Below are 17839 nucleotides of genomic sequence, written 5' to 3' on the forward strand. Positions count from 1 at the left end.
CTAGGCTAACGGCTAACATGCTAACTATTATTTTTATGTCACTAGTCACTTGAAACAAATTTAGGATGATAGGAGACAGGTTGAAATAAACTGAAATTTCCCTTTAAGGACCAGCTAGTGAACATTTAACAGTTTAAGAGCCAGATATTTCCCTCAGGAGTTGGTGGAGACCAAAAACAGAGCTAAAATAGAGTGAATATTGGACTCATGTTCATCAGGTGGACAGAAACACGACTCTAAATAAATGCTAATGTTGTTCTTTGTCTTCTGGATGTGTAAAAAACTCTTTGATAACAAATTTGAACAGTACGTATTGAATATACTCTCCACTGCTGTTTTTCAGTGATTGTTGCAGGTCTATTGTCTTAAACCCACAGATAACCCCCTGGGCGGATCATCATTAGACATTATCCTGATCATTATGAGCAGCAGAGGCTGCAGGAATATCACAATAGTGACAGTAGCTGTAGAAGCAGCAGTTGTATCAGCAGATAGTTACTGGCTGATATCCAGCCCCAATAAAAACGGCTCAGATATATCAGCCTGACCTGAGCACAGACTGTTCTTTGTTGACAGTGGAGTCTAACAGCAGCAGAGGAGATGTGTGATCAGACCCAGCCTGTGATAAATCATGACTCAGCAGTGTACCATGATAAGCAAAAGCTGTTCGAACAAGCCCGGATGACAGAGAGATGAGAGAAACTGTACTTCTGCTCCTCCTATCCGTCTGCATGTCTCTTTCTATTGACTGTCTGATCTAATGTGTGTGTTTACTGCATAGATCCATGGATGTCTACCGCTCCATGTGTCTGAGCGTTCTGTTACTCATCTTATCTCTCTGTCCTGTGCTGACTTTTATTGTCAGTCCGTCCTTCACCTGACTGTCACTGCTGTGTCGCTGTTAGACTCTTTTCTGTTTTGACTTGTCTCTTACTGCCCTCTAGTGGACGAACCGCAGAGTGTGTCAACTGTCGTGACTGAAGGACTCCACTGGAGGTCACCTTACTTTGCAGCCTGAGGGTGTTTTCACATGCAGTCCTTTTTAAACAAACGGAACTCAGTGCTCTTAAAGTGCATCAAAAAGTGGACCAACAGAAAAGGGACTCAGTTGTTTTTGTGTTCACATTGTCAGTCCACTTGAAAAAGGACTCAGTTCTCTTTCTGGTCAGCTTCAGCTCTGATGAGTCCTCTTTCTATAATATATATTATCATAGTTTGTTTTTATTTACTTTGACATGGCCTTGCACTGCAGTTATCAAGCCCCTCACTTTCAGATGAACTTAAAATTAAAGGAACACCTTAGTGTTTCTGTGGTGTAGACTGTTGCCATTTGATGTATTCTTCTTTTAACATCAGGAGATGTGCAGTGTCTTCTGTGGACTGAAGTACTCCTCAACCTGCATCCTTGCAAGCACTACAGGCCACCGTAGTTTGGCCCAGTGCAACAGCATGTGATCCAGAGGGCTTAATACAACGGCGAAGAGCAAAGACAACCTGGAACCGAGGTGGTCTGAGTTTGGTTCGCTTCAGAGCAGTCTGAGTTCTCTTGGAGTGTTCACATATGCACAAAAAATGGTGGATCACCACTTTGAGGGCTGAAAAGGACCAAATATGAAAACACCTTTAGAACACAGTTGGCAGATCTGTATCAAATCAACGGAGACAAACTGTAATTAATACAAAAATATAATAATGAAACAATTAAACTGTCCAGAAACGGCCCTGTCTGGGATGACTAGAAGGACTCGGGGGCTCCTCCCAAAAGGGCCCCTCTAGTGCGACCTGGGCATGAAGCATGGAGGTGGATGCCACTGTTACAGTAACAGATTACTTCTGATTCTCGATGTAAAGTACCAAAATGAAAGAGTCAAATCAAGAGTTTAACCCCTACAGTGTTCATTTTTAACCCTCTATAGTACACATTACAATGCAAGTTGGTGATACTTCTTATTTATTCATTTATTCATTCATTCATTCATTCATTCATTTGCCATAACCTCAAAAATGTATACAATACTTATGGAAGGATGGCAGAGGAGATACCTGCACACCAATATAACTGGGCTGCACAATCACAAAAAGGAGCACACTACCTGTAGATATCAGGGAAGCTAGCTCGCTAAATATCTTTAAAAGAAAGCTGAAAACGTATCCGTTCACTTTAGACTTTAACGCGCTCTGACTTCTGATACAGGTCTGAAACTCTTTCTTTTTACGCTTAGCACTGCTGCAACTCTTTTTCTTTCTTCTAATCATACTTGATTTTTCTATGCTTTTATGAATTAGTTAATCCACATTTTAAACTGTTTTAAATGTCCTTTTATGTTGCCTTGTTTGTCTGTTTTATGTCCATTATGTTTTCATGTGAAGCATTCAGTGTTTAAGCTGCCCTTTGTGCTTATTAGTAGTATTATCAGTGCTATTGACATGACCAGGTGTGATGAATCAGTCAGCTGGTGTCACTCTGCCTCTGCTCCTCAGAGCTGATCTCATCTAATTAGTGGCAGCAGCTGACTGATTCATCACACCCGGTAGGAATCTGTCTGTGTCTCTATCTGTTCTGTGAAGCACTCATGTCAGTAGCTCTGATGATAGTCAGGGACTGAAACTGTCTGCTGCTGTTTTTATTTTTTGCCCTTTGAGCACCTTCTTTTTGTGCACAGATGTTCTGATTAAACTGACATTTTGACTTTCTGTGTCTGTCCAGCTCAGCTGTATTGGTGTGCATGTATCTCCTCTGCCATCCTCACTTGGTTGTCCGTTGTACTGATGCACCCAAGATACACTTTTTGTTGCCCCAAGTAGGCGCAGTTTCACAGCAGCTGTAAGACTATACAATATTTGTGGAAAATATTCAAAAAGGAAAAATGGCAGACAACACTGTACCACTGAGGAACAGCCCATACGAATGAATGTGTTAAGAGTGTAAGCATATTTCAGCAAACTTTACATAAACAGTTTATAAACCCAAACTATCATAACCCTCTTTAAATCAAGACAGTGAGTTATAATTCAGTGTTTGATATTTGTTTTGCATTTACATGTTTTCAGATAGATAGAAAGATAGAGAGATTAACGAGACACTTTATTGTCCAACTCAGTGGAAATTTGTCTTTGTCTTCTCACAAAACATCAAAGGTTCATGCAGACACAATACACCATTAAAAACATACAGTTTGACAATATATATATGATACAATCATGCAGATAGGCAGGTAGGAGCAAAGAGTTACATGAATAGTAAAAGAGAGCACATCTTATAAAACAGTAGTGTTCCATGATTCATTCTGTGTTCATGTCCTGTAAGACAGAGGGAATAAAGGACTTCTTATATATGTTTCAACTGCTTCTTGGGACTTCAAATTGATGCCCAGATGGCAGCAGGTCAAACTCTTGAGTGTAATAGATGTGAGGCATCGACAATTAGGTGTTTGGTCGTCCCGCGTACAGCGCTGTCAAATGTATTGCTAAGCTGTGTCTGTGACTTGCTGATCACTTGAGGTTCACTTCTAATGGACTGGTGCACAGACGCAGGCCCGTAACAGAGTCACTGAGGCCACATGAGAAATAGAGAAGCCTCTTGGATGAGAGGTGGAACGTCTTTGAGAAACCCAAGCAAGTCCAGTTGCCTACGATGTAGACAGAAAAAGACGGTTTCAGACCATTTTTGTGGAGAGAGTTGATGGAGCTGAACCATGTGAGGAAGGCCCCTAAAAAGGGAAAACATGGCCTCAAGACAGTCATAATTGAGGATGTATTGTGTGAGTGTAAACAGACAAATATGGGTATGTCAACTTGAGGCAACACGGCACCATAGAGGATTAAAGCATGCCCATGTAAATTCACATTCATTCAGTAAAACCTAGGCTGGTGAGCCTCTTTGTGGCACAATATTTTTGGCATTTTGACTCACCATATTTTCCATCCACTGCCTACAACACAGCCTGACATTGTGCTTGTGTAATAAACTGTAAACAGGAGATAAATCACTTTCTGTTCAGAGGAATTTCCCAGGAAGAGGCTGGCAGAGAAAACTGAGCCTTGTTTACAACATCAAATGGAAAAGCTCTGATGGAAGAATCACTGTTGTGTTATATTGACAGCGTAGAGACATAGTGTAAGAGCTGGAGGGTCGAAACTTCACTGGCTTAATGAGACAGCACGGGCACAGCTGGATGGTTTCCAGCCTCGTCTGTGGCAGATGTCCGTTGCAGAGGAGACCTGTACATCCCTCTTATCTGTGAGTCATTAACTGATAAAAACTCCACGCAGCAGTCAGCACACACGACAAAAGTACAGGGAGCCACAATTCCACTGTTGATAAGGAAGTCAGCTCTCAAAATTCTCTGCAAACACGAGCCTGACTCAAAGGTGCCCTGTTGAATAGGAAACACTGAACAGTGCGGTGGATGGAAAGAGCTGACGCCCCTGCTGCATCTAGTCCTGTGAAAATCCCCTCCATTTTCCCCATTGTAAAATCTAACTGAAGATCTGCTTCATTAACTGCAAAAAAATAGTCTGATGTGATCTAATCTGTAATATATTTATTTCTCACAACACAATAAAGCTGCACAATTATAAGCCTGTATTAAAATAAGTAAAGCAAGTTTATGTTTGACAGCTGAGAAGTTCTTTAAGAAGCTATATGCTGCATCATGAGCTTCCTCTCCCTGTAATATGTTGTAGTTAAGTCTCTCTCTATTTGACAAATGTTCTGACAGCCTGTTTTCATCTCTAACCAGGACAAAACAACTGCTGTTGTTGTTATATCTGGCTGACATGCTGCTAACTTGCTTTACTTCCTCGCCCGTTGCCAGGCAGCCAGCTCTGCATGGGTATGTATGCAATAGGCCTATCTGTTGCATGGCTAACTTCCTGTCGCATGGCTCAAGTGTTAGTGCACATGACCATATTGCTAACCTGTAACTGCATGTATATTATACATAATGACTATTGCATTTTATCTTTGTTTACTGTCTATTGCTGCTCTGCATGTATGAATGTGATGCTAATCTGTGTGTTAGTGCTTCATGTTGCTAACATGCTGTTTGTTGTTGATGTGTTATTGTAACTGATGCTCTGTGGTTGCTTGTTGCTTTGCATGCACCTATCAGTTTCAGGTAACGCTGTCTTTCTCCTGTGAATTTTACCCTTTTATTGGTGTCAAAACATCTCGCAAAAGGACTGCAGTTGAAAATTAGCCAGCTGGCTAACACTGGCACATTTACTGAAGTGTTGATTAATGAGTGCTGTCCTCGTAAATAAAAGAAACGAAATGAAAACATTAAAATTCAGGTTCTGTTTTGTTGGCTTTTACATGTCTATGGCTCAAGACAAAGGAATACTTCACAACTCTATGAATGTACTTTGTGATGTAATGTACTTTATTTATATACAATGACCACAGATGAATCAAAGTGCTTAACAAGAGATTAAAAAACAATTAAAAACACAACACACAACAGATTCATGAATAAAAAACAACTAATAAAAGAATAAAACAATAAAATAAAATAAAATAAAATAAAATAGGAGTGTCACCACATTACTGAGTATTGAAAGTCATCCTAAATAAATAAGTTTTAAGTTTAGATTTGAAGAGGCTCAGGTCAGAGGCAAGACGTATGTCAGTGGAGAGTTTATTCCAGAGCCTGGCTGCGGCAACAGAAAAAGCTCGGTCACACCAGTGTTTGTATTTGTAGGGCTCTTCCAACAAGAGTTGGTTAGAGGACCTCAGAGCCCTGCCACGCTCACGGACAGTGAGCATCTCAGATAAATAAGATGGGGTGAGGCCATTAAGAGCTTTAAAAACAAACATTAAAAGTTTAAAATCAATTCTAAAACGAACTGGGAGCCAGTGGAGGTAGTAATAAAGACTGGGAGACGCCAATATACAGTGCATTGCAGTAGTCGAGTTTAGAACTAATAAAAGCATGAATAGCTTTTTCAAGGTCATGATGGCCTAAAAATGTTTTAACTCTGGCTAAAAGACGTAGTTGGAAAAAGCTTGTCTTAACAACATTGTCAATTTGTCAAATTTCAGTTAACTATCAAACGGCTGCGTAGGAGGGACGGTAAAAATAAAACTTGTAGAAAAGACTCCTGCACTCTGTCTAACTTGCAAAAGTAATGATTTAATGCTGCTGCAATGCAGCCACATTCTTAAAATGAAAAAGCATTTCTGTAAATGCATTTTAATTTTCAAATTTTATATTTCAAATTGAATTTTGGTATCTATTTGCTGGGGCATATTTTGAAAATTAAATCTCAAATATCTTTTTCTTTTTCATTTTAATTACGTGAAAGAATGAGCAGTCTTGAAGAAGAAAATTAAAATGCAAATAGGATGATTGATGATTAATTTTATTTATGAGTCAAATAATGCAGCCATGTTCTTAAAATGAAAAAGCATTTGTGCAAATGCATTTTAATTTTCAAATTTTACATTTCAAATTGAATTTTGGTATCTATTTGCTGGGGCATCTTTTGAAATTTAAATCTCAAATATCTTTTTCTTTTTCATTTTAATTAAGTGAAAGAATGAGCAGTCTTGAAGAAGAAAATTAAAATGCAAATAGGATGACTGATGATTAATTTTATTTATGAGTCAAATAATGCAGCCACATTCTTAAAATGAAAAAGCATTTCTGCAAATGCATTTTAATTTAAATACTGGTCACGAATCGCTTCCATATGTTTCTGTGACAAGACCATCATCAGGAAAATAGTTTCAGAAGCCATCTAGGAGCGGCTGTGAGTTTGCAATTAGTCACATGTGCAGGTTAATTTTTATGTACCTTCAAGATTTGGATATGTATATGGAGTCTTTTCTACAAGTTAAATATCTACGACTGCAACAATTATTTTTCTGCAATGATTAATGAATCTTTTTTGTTGTTGTTGTTGTAATATCCATAACATAAAACACACACCGTGGTGCACACATACATATCTGAGGGTCACAAAGTTATAGCTAAACCTCCCTCTGGCCCCCAAACCAGACTCACCATTGGCATATTATCTAATATACACATATACAATATATACACACACACCCATACACATCCACACAAGTGATTTAATACATAAAATAGGCAAACGCATGCAAATGTGCATTAAATCGGAGCACAGAGGTCAAAACAAGTGGGCAAAAACAGGTGATAGCATAAAAGTTAAAGCAGATAAACAATAATATCAATAGTTACAATAGTTGTAATAGTAATTAATGGAAATATTGATATAAATATATGGTAAATGATTCTTTATTCTGTAATGTGGTCTCATCTGGGCCAAATCAGATCCATCCATCCACCTTTATAGGCTTAATCCACCTCAACAGTTTTATTCCATTCCCATATTTCACTGAGGCCTAGTTGTTCCCATCCCTTTAAGAATTTCAAGGTTTGTAGTCTCCTTCAGATGTTCATCTTTCTATCATCCAGCGTGTTTTAAAATTACTTAAGATATTATAAGTGCTTTGCCAAACACTATCACAATGTTACTGATCTCTGATTTGCTGCTACTTAAGTCCCTTAAAATAACTATTTGTAAGTTGATTGTGTTTAATATTGTCATTTGTCTTCGGCTCCAAACAGAGAGCACTTTACTGGCTACAGGTGTGAGGGAGTTAATCAGCTGTGGGTGTGTTTCTGATATGTGGTGCACAGGCTGTTATCAATTATTGAGAAACACACCCACAGCTGATTAATTCCCTCACACCTGTGCACACTTGAGAAATAGGCGGGGCAGTTTCTATTTAAGCTCAGAGGCCGTTTACACGTACACAGTGATTTTGGTAAACGGAGACATCTTCCTTCGTTTGTGCCCTTCGTTTACACGCAAACAGAGATTTCTCCTCTGAAAACGAGTCTTTCTAAAAACTCCGGCCAGAGTGGAGATTTTGGAAAACTCCGGTTGTGCGTTTGCATGTAAACTGAGATAAACGGAGATAAACGGAGATAAATGGAGTTATAGGCAGCCGACAGCACAGTATGCGCTGGAATTTGCGCCTGTGTCAAAAGTGCGACCTATGTTGCTATGGTGACAATGGATGCATGGAAGGCTTGAGCTTCTCGTTACACTGCCACCTACAGGTTTGGCATGCTCTTGTGTATATATACACGGGTAAGTGTAAACAAAGATCTTTTTGAAAGCGTTTATGAAAATAGCCGGCAACGTGTAAACAGCCTCTCAGTGTTGGAAATAATGGTGATGAACACTCTTGCTGACGGGCCAGGAGGACTGACATGTTAGTGGCACTAATAAATTGTGAAGCTGAGCAGGAGCAGTGTGTGGGAGTTCCTGTTCAATGACTCAAGTGATATTTTTCAACACACCTGCATCTGAGACAGCTGGATACACTAATACTTTTCATCAAACTAAGATAAACTGTTTAAAAAGCAAAACCCTGCTCATGAGTTTAAAAAGACCAAATTGTTTATCCTGCCTGAGCAACAATTAGAAACACAGCAAATCTTCACACTGGAACTAGAGAATGACCAGCATCATTTCTGCTTTATAAGTTAATCACATTATAATTTATTTATTTCTAACTTAAAATGTTAATGCATGTGATGCTTTTGTGATTGAGCCAATAAAACTCACAGCGTGACACTTAGCCTTTTGTGTGAAACACTTTAATTATGCGCTGACAGCAGTGTCAGTCACATCTTTACAGCATCACATGGTGTTTGGTCAGTGAAACAATATGACTTCTCAATATACACACACACACAACAAACATCTGCTCTGTGTATTCTTTCACATTATAGCAAGACTGAGAGCTTTGAATATGTCTACAGTAGCAGCTCTGGCAGGCTCTATGAGGCCGTTTACCCGTGTATATATACACAAGAGCATGCCAAACCTGTAGGTGGCAGTGTAACGAGAAGCTCAAGCCTTCCATGCATCCATTGTCACCATAGCAACATAGGTCGCACTTTTGACACAGGTGCAAATTCCGGCGCATACTGTGACGTTGGCTGCCTATAACTCCGTTTATCTCCGTTTATCTCAGTTTACAGGCAAACGCGCAACCGGAGTTTTCCAAAATCTCCACTCTGGCCGGAGTTTTTAGAAAGACTCGTTTTCAGAGGAGAAATCTCCGTTTGCGTATAAACGAACGGCACAAACGAAGGAAGATGTCTCCGTTTATCAAAATCACCATGTACGTGTAAACGGCCTCTTAAAAGTGGGATTTATACTTCTGCGTCAAATCGGCGTACCCTACGCTGTAGCCTGACGTGCACCTCCCCTGAAATGTAACTACACGTCAGAGCGACGCAGACCTCCTGTCTGTCTCTGTAAGCTGAAACCATTTCCCTCAGTGGAAACAAAACTGATTTACTTTAATTTCACAGATAAGAAACAATAAATTGTGAAGACAGTAAAGCCTCCACAAAAATAGCATTTTAAGTCTTGTGTGTGATTTATCCTGGCTTCATATGAGCAGAGGAAATCTCCACTCGTCACTAGGCTAATTTATACAATGTAAAATGCCATAGGCTTGTGCTAATAACGTTAGCATGTTGTATTTGTGGGGAAAGCATGTGTAGTATAAGACCTTATGAACTGTAATGGAGCCGGGAGCCAGATCCAGGCCTTGTGATGTTTTCTGCTACCTTTTTTTAACCCCTAACCTTTTTTTACATTATTACTTCCTGTCAGCCTGAACCTTGGGCCATCACAAGTTTATAACGAGCACCACCAGGGGCCTGTATCACGAAGCGAGATCAACCTTTCCTGGGTTACTGGGTTGACTAACCCTAACAATGGCAATCAGGATAATCGGTATCACGACGCTGGATATCAACTCGGTAACTCAACCTAGGGTTGCTTTATCAAAAGCCGTGAACGCGCACGCAGCGGACCAATCACAATCATGAGAGAGCGCAGCGTCACTGAGCGTCACTGAGCGTCCAGGCCCATTATCTTTAACAGGGATCATTTCCTCCAACAAAACAAAATGTTGGCACTAATTAATGGTGCTATTAAGTGTCCGCAAATTATCAGTTTCTTTCTTATGAAGGGGTGGGATGAGATTTCGACTTCTGTCCACTCCTTTGTGAACAATCTTTTCATTGTCTGTTGTTGTTGCTTTCTTTTTTTTTTAATGTTCAAAATAAACTTTCAAATCAAAATCAATCAAATTAATTAAACTTCCCATCATGACTGGGCTGCATTTCTGTCAGCGGAGTCATTTTTTCCGAACAGCTGATTGGCCAGTGGGTGGTGCTTTTTATAGGATCAGATTCAACCCTGAACTTACCCTGCTCCAGAGCAGGATAGCCGTTCAGAGTGAGTTACCATGGTGATCTACCCCGATAAGAACTGAACTGGCTTTGTGACACCGAAAACCCAGGGTTAACCCTGAAGTTACCTCTCTAAGACATTAATCCTGCTTCGTGATACAGGCCCCAGCTCAGGGCCGTTTGGTCTCGGGGTCAAGAGCCCCTTTTTTGGGATGCAAATATTATGGCACTACGATGGCATAAATGGTCATACAAGTATGAAATTTGGTGAGGAGTATCCTGACACAAAGGGGAAAGTTGCAAAATAAGATTCTGGGGCTTGCTGCCATTTTATTTAAAAAAAAAATCACACACAGTATCCCCCCAAAAAATTAATATTTTTCATCACTTTGTTTTTAATATCACTGCTTCACTTGTACATAGAAAACTTCCCAAGTTGATAAGCTTCAATTTGAGCCTTTCTTTCTTGGAAGGTACACTTGCTTTGGTCTAAATTTGTTGTTTGTAAGGTTACCTTTGTTAAATGTTGCTGTTGTTTCTGGTTTTATATGAGCAGAGGAGATCTCCTTTAGCAGCTAGGCTAATTTATACAATGTAAAACGCCATAGGCTTGTGCTAAAAACATTAGCATGCTAACATCCGCATGATGACACATTCACGATGACAGTGTTGCAGCCATAATGTTTACCATTACCGCTATCTAAGTTGAGTATGTTGGCAAGCTAATATTTGCCAGTGATGCCAATCATGTAATTTGTTTTGCATGAATATCACTGCTGGACTCTGGGCATGTGCCTGTGTGTGGTTAGTAATTTAAAAACATTACATTTGCTGAGGGGATGTTTGCTGCTAACTGCATGACAATGTCCATTGTTTCACCTGAATCTTTGCGGCTGCACACAGAAGTAGACATTCATGCCAACAGCCAGGGAAAGACGCCCATTCTCAAACTTGGCAGGTTTTCAGAGTTTGCCTTTGTGAAGCAAACACACAATGCATGCTGGTACATGTAGGCAGAGTGGGACAGGCTCTGTGCAGGAGAACACTTATGTTTTATCAATGGGAACACAACAGTACTAAAATGGTTATGAAAATCCGAATGCATAAAAATAAATGTGCATCGTGTCGAGAGAAACTAAACGGAATTTAGTAAACTTGCTTGTAGTTTCTGCAGCGGCTACTGATGGAGTTAAATCAGGCTGCACACAGAGAAAACACTGCATGGTACACATTATGACACACAAGGAAATAAAGGAGGAAATGTTCCTTTAAGTCTGCACTGCGTTGACACAAAAGACCAACGGTGACGACAGGTGAAGCACTCAAGAGTGATATCAAATACTTATGTCACCTAAATAAACCATAAATATGAGCAATGATAGATTTAATTTTGCATATGTTGAGATTCAGGCTTTAAAATTCTTTAATTTGCATGCCTTACCTTTGTATTGAAACCATATTGTTTTATTGTCCTGGACTCAGCCAGGTGCAAGATAAAATAAAAAATAAAAAAAACTCCATGCTGGATGCCCATGGTACTTCCTGTACAGTAAAACCCCAACTGACCATATGGAGGCACTATATTCATGGTCATAAATGGAAACACTGAAGCAGCTCCATGTCTCTCACAGTTGCTGAAGGTTCATATCCCTGGACTCTTTTATCCACACAACAAAAGACTTTTTAAGTGCTCTGCGTCCTGAGTCAAAGACTTGTATAAGCTGGCTTTATTAATGTTTGCTCATTATTATCTACCAGTGAGCGTGGCAGCCACCACAAAACTGACAGAAGAGTTCCTTTTTCTCAGTGTGTTTTCTGCACATTCAACTCAGAATATCTCGCCACTTCCTGTCTCTTTCTGTTGCTGCACATATATTTTAAAAATAAGAGTAGGTCTATCAATAAAAACAAAAAGCCCCCAATCTAATTATCTGTCAGGCTGTTTCTGCATTAGAGCCCTCCAAAAATAACGACGTCATTGCTCAAAAACCAAAGTTTTGAGTCCTCTGTGTCGTTTAAGCAGCACATTTTATTAAAGCGTGCAAAAGAGAGCACACTGGTGATCACTTTAACATTAAAGGCTTTATATATATGCTGCTGGGTACTTTCATCTTTAATAATACATTGTTTATTATTAGTTAATTATATTTTGTTCAAAGCAACTAAAACAGACAAATAAATGTAGTAGAGCAAAAACATTTTGGGTTTACTGCACCTTTATACTTTATTCGACTTAACTCTGATCTGTTGTTCTCGTTCGTGGACACTTTTTTGTGCCACCTAGTGGTAGTAAGAGCACAATACACTAATCCATGAAAAAACAAGATGGCAGCCATCTCTGCCAAGTCAGTCTGCAGCCAATCACAACACGAAAGTGGACAAGGTCCAAAACCTGATCACATGTTATGGTTGAAACTTGTTAATTTAGGATTAATAGTTTGATACAGCAACAAATTTGACCAGTTTTAGGAACAGAAACAAGATAAGACGCTGTTAATTTACACATTCTCACTCCGACCTCATCCGACATTTGGTCATGGACTTTCCATGTCCAGATAAGACGTGAAAGGTACCCTGCGTGTGTTGGTTGTTGACATTCTGGGACACTGTGTCAAGTTCTACCTGTTACATTCATTATCTGTTTTCAAAATATACTTCTGTTTTTACAGGAAATAAATGCACTACATTGGTACAATGCTGCGAGGTGACGTTTATTTTTTCTTCAACAATGAAAACACGTGGTTTGGTTTAGGAAAAAAGAACAAGGTTTGGTTTTAGAAACTTACAGGATGCGAACACCGCTCTCTTGGGTGAAAGTCGTGTTTGTTGGACCCGCCCACCTCACTCAGACTTTCGCCGCCTTAACTTTCGTCATTGTCCCACCGCGTTTCCCACCTGACGCCAGCAGGCACCATTAAACTATAACAGCAACCAGCCGTGTGTCCTGCCGACGTTAAAGGACGCCTTTTTTCAATGGTTTCTGATGCACAAGTCACTGCCCAAGTGCCAGATTTCGACAACTTCAGAGTGAGACCGAGCTCGTTAATTAGGAAGTACTTTTTTTAGGACGTTGAGACTTTGTTATTGTCTTGTCTGGGACTTAATCATTAGCCATGTTTCCATCAGCCTGTTTAGATGCGCATCTAGAAGTATCGCATCGGAAAATTATGATGGAAACGCCAAAATTCGAATTAAAATCCCCTGATTTGCACAAACTAAAATATGCTCGCTTTAGCCGGGTTTTGGTTGATTCGAAAACATGTTGATTCGCAAAACGGGGGATGGAAACAGTTATGTTCGAATTAAGTCTGACGTAGCGCACCTCTCTCCATGGTGATGTCCACACTCCGGGTCGGGAAGGCGGTAATGCATTTACAAGCTGGTTGCCAACCGCCAGAAAACGTAGAAGAAGAAGAATGCGAGACTTGTTTTGTTTCCGGTTCTGCGGAAAACTCACGCGAGTTTGTAGTTTTCACCAAAGTCCGTACATTTAATGGAAACACAGATTCGTATTTCTTTTAATGCGCATTTCCCAATGATTCGAATCACTTTTGGATGGAAACATAGCTAGTGCTGACAATGTTGAGTCTTTCATACTTATTGGGTCCTACTAATCCCACATAGTTAGGAGAAATTAAAAATGCATATCAAACAAAAGGTCTCAGGAGGATAAAGTAGCAGCTGCAAAGTGTTCTGTTTCGACTCAGTACTAATTACTAACAACTACTAACAGATGCCAGAATGCATTTTAAAAAGCATCAAAATAGAAGGCTGTTCATTAAAAAAACAATCCACAGGGACGATCCACCAAGAAGCCCCAAATATCTTCAAATTCTACAAACACCCCTGGCCAAAAATATATATTATAACATCTGTGAAGCTGAATGTGCTCACTATAGAGCAGGATGACAGTGTTTCTGCACAAGGTTGATAAGGTGACCGCCATGTGACATTTGCAGGTGTCTAAGTGGGAGTGAGCTGAGCTTGCATCATCACATTTCAAGTGTTTGGATCCCTGTTTGAAACATTACACTGATCTGCATGCAAATCCAAGCAGGCATAAATTGTGCCACATTAATGTTTAGCTAGTTTATCTCACCTTCGTTATGAAATCACCCGTGACAAAATGTAACCAGGTTCAGTCTTTATCTCGTCAGCATCACAGCTTGGGGAGCTCATGTAAATGTTCATTGACACTATTCGCACCTCAACGAACTGCCAGTGTCGCAATCGAAAGGTAAAAAAACACAGCGAGGTTCAGCCAGGACACAATTAAAGAGTCAGATGGGAGATTCGTTATGAAGCCAGCCGCGTGTTGTGTGGTGCAGCGTGCCTCCAGCTATTCTCCCCTCTCGTTTAAACACAAGGTTGAGTTGACTCATTTGTTTTTAGTTTGCTCAAAGTCTTTTATACAAATTTCAGCACATAAATTTGAGTAGAAAATTGCATAATAAGGTCCTTTTATGCAAAAATGTCTCACATTTTTAGAAAAAGGTTAATTTCTTGGCAGGAAGTCTCAGAGTCTGTTATCAACCAGGGATGCCAACACTCACCCTGCACACACAAAATGCTTTGGTGCACTCTGAGATGTTCCTGCTTGCTAAAATGCTCAACCTGAAACAAAAACAGAATCTGACACGCAGCCTCCCAGTCTCTCCTCCATGCCCCTGATGCTTCCTACCCCTAATCTTGACTGCAGATGCAAATAGTCTAAAAAACGTCCCTACCAAACATTTGCATTTAAACAAATAGATAAAGGTCATTTTGAAAAGCTGCCTCCTCTGCCTGCAGTGTGAGGTGGCATGTTCCATGTGTCCCTGCCCTCCTCACAGCGTAGTTAAAGCTCCCATCGTGGCACGCCACTCAGTATGGTGCTGCACACCGGGATTCAGCTACTGTAGGCAAATACAGCTGAGGGAGAACAGAGAGGCCTCTGTCTGTGTGTGTGTGTGCGTGTATGTGTGTGTGTCAGAGTGCTGAACAGCATCATGGACACAGGTAAGATACACTCATTCATATCCAGGCTGACAGCTGCTCCTGCTGTCAGTACTTTTGTTTTAAATGCTCTAACCAAGATATTTGCTGGGAGAAAATTACTTTTTAAAATCAGCTAAACATCAGCTTTTTATTCTTTTCATGGAGAATGCATGGACAGAAATTTACTACAATCTTTTTTGTTTTTCTGTGTGACAGTGTACCACGTATTGTGACACTTGCTTGCCTTTAAATATCGGATATATTGTTTGCACCTCACTGTGTGCACCTTTGACATTATTTCTGTTATTTGGTTTTACTTGATAGCAACAGTTACAGTCAACTTAAGTTTGGTACTCTTATGGAGTGAGCCATTTTGTCAGGCTTTTACCATTTAAAAGAAAACACAGAGCATGGGGTGTTTTGCATTTGAGACAAATTTATAAAAATAAAAAGATTAAAGCGGTAAACAAACATAATTAAACAAAAGAAGGGTGTTTTAGGGAAATATACATGTCGTCAAATTTAGTGAAGCCTCCTTGAAAAGATAATTCGTACTGTTCACAAGTTTTTATATGTTGAATCTTACGGTGAGCTGTTACTCAAATTTTGCACATTGCCAAGAGATATATTTAGATTTATATTTGCTATATATTAGATTTTATACTTTCTATATTGTTACTTTAGTCCCAGTAAATGGCACGCTTTGTATCTGCCCTCCTCTAACTTTGTACTGCAAAGTTTTATTTTTCATTCTATTCTATCTATGATGTGTGCGTATTTAATCAATAGTTTACCTTTGAGAAGCAAGTTGATTTAATAGCAGTGATGTACACTTTCAAAAATGATTTACTGATTCACCTAAAGAAAATTAAGGTGACAATTTGTATGCATCTTTTTAAGTAATTCCAATTGCAGCATTATAGAGTAAATTCTATGAGTCTTTTATAATCTGACAAACCAACATAATTTGCTTTGACCTGGAAAAGCTTTATTAAGTTGAACCAACTTAATATTTATCCAGAAGCTGTGATGTTTAGTGGTCAAATTATTTATTTAGGATATTTTAACTTAATTATTTTCATTCCATGCTACTCAAAAAATGTCGTAAAATAAGCTGTCAGCAGAGTAAATGTGACAAACATGAGTTTTTTGTGCTGGAAGACTTTACACCAAGTGTTATCCATTAACCCCATGACTCATATTTAAGAGTGAAGGAATGTATCAGCAGGAACATGACGATGTGAGGTGATGCATTTCTCCAAACAATTCATATAAATCAGTGTTTGATATTTGAAAGATGCTTTTCATATCAAGCACTTGCATGTTATTGTATGCTAACAGTTGGGATTCAAATTTTGAAACACAATGTTTAGTTTTTGCAAAGTGCACAAAAAAAAATACAAATATTTCGACCTGATCCAAAGACCATCTCATATTTTCAAGAATGTCAGTGGTCGAGCAAAGTCAGGGCTTATCTAAAATATCCATTCAAAAAGCTGGGATCTTTTACATAAAGTTTTTTGCATGCAGTTTCCGTTTGCATAATAAAGTTTGCATTTTCATTGGGTTTATGCTCGCCAGGAATGCCCCCAAATCACTCCAGCACACATTAGAGATTTGAATGTAACAGCAAATGAGTTGCTCCTAAAATGCATACATGTAGAATTCTTATTAAGCTCTGTGTAATATATTTTTTTGAGTCATCCAAATCACTCCACTCGTCCCTCACTGTGAGGTTTCAGCAAGTGTTTGTTGTAAATTGCCTCTTTTTGGCAGTCCATTTGCATCGACCAAACCAGAGGCAATTTCCATGACATTTACACACCGATCCCAAAGAGTCGTTCGCCTATATGAATAAAACTGTGAAACATTCAAATGAACACACATTTGTGGGGATGGATGAAAATTTGTATGAAGTTGTGCTGCCGGCTGCGGGTCAAACTGTCTCTGGGTTTGTGTCAAGTGTGGATTCTCAAACTGTTTTTTCTGCTCCGTCTAGAATATTCTAAAAGAGTGTACCAAGGCGTTCGAGTCAAGCACACAGTCAAAGACCTGCTGGCGGAGAAGCGATCCCGACAGACAAATGGGCCCAGATACAGCGTAAGCACAATCTCCTCTAAACCGCTCTGCTTTGTCCCGTCCTGTCTCTCCCCACTTCATTTTTCTCCCAAACCAAACAGCACAGCCACAGTTGACATTCTGATGGTGACACAATTAAGAGGTCGCCTTTTAAAAATCTCCTCTCCTTGTTTACATTTTGGCTTGTTTTGTGGACTAACGATCCATGGTTGATCCATTGACCACCTGTACCTCCCTCCCCCACTGTCTCTGCTCCCCTCGAGCGCTCCCAAAGCCAATCTGTAAATAGCTGAGCACGATGAGTGTAGAGAGAGACACAAAGCGCCCAGTCCCATCCTGACCTCACAAAAGAACACTGAACACAATGCTCGCAACGGTGACGGCCATGATCTCCCAAAAACTCCCCCGAGGTGGAGGCGGGGGCGGGGTGGGAAGATTGAGGTGGACAGGTAGCACAGAGACACAGAAAGAAGGCCAGTGAAGGAGGCTGCCTATGCAAAGTGTGGTCCACGCACACCTGCCAGCCGACATTG

The 17839-nt window shown here is 39.8% G+C and overlaps 1 protein-coding gene across 3 annotated transcripts in view; it reads left to right on the forward strand.

The window, feature by feature from the left end:
• The first annotated feature begins 4727 nt into the window (after positions 1–4727).
• pou2af2 (POU class 2 homeobox associating factor 2) overlaps positions 4728–17839 on the forward strand; it is a 30083-nt gene continuing 16971 nt past the window's right edge. Inside the window, exons 1-2 of one of the 3 annotated variants that reach the window (XM_033632156.2) lie at positions 4728–4835; positions 17227–17327. In XM_033632156.2, coding sequence (XP_033488047.2) covers positions 4832–4835; positions 17227–17327 — 105 coding nt within the window. In that variant the 5' untranslated portion in view covers positions 4728–4831. Of the gene's footprint in view, positions 4836–15034; positions 15249–17226; positions 17328–17839 lie in introns of those variants that run through there. The other 2 variants (XM_033632155.2, XM_078167525.1) reach the window with 2 other exon arrangements.

The sequence above is a fragment of the Epinephelus lanceolatus genome, chromosome 4 (assembly GCF_041903045.1).
Source record: "Epinephelus lanceolatus isolate andai-2023 chromosome 4, ASM4190304v1, whole genome shotgun sequence".
NCBI classification, from domain to species: Eukaryota; Metazoa; Chordata; class Actinopteri; order Perciformes; family Serranidae; genus Epinephelus; species Epinephelus lanceolatus.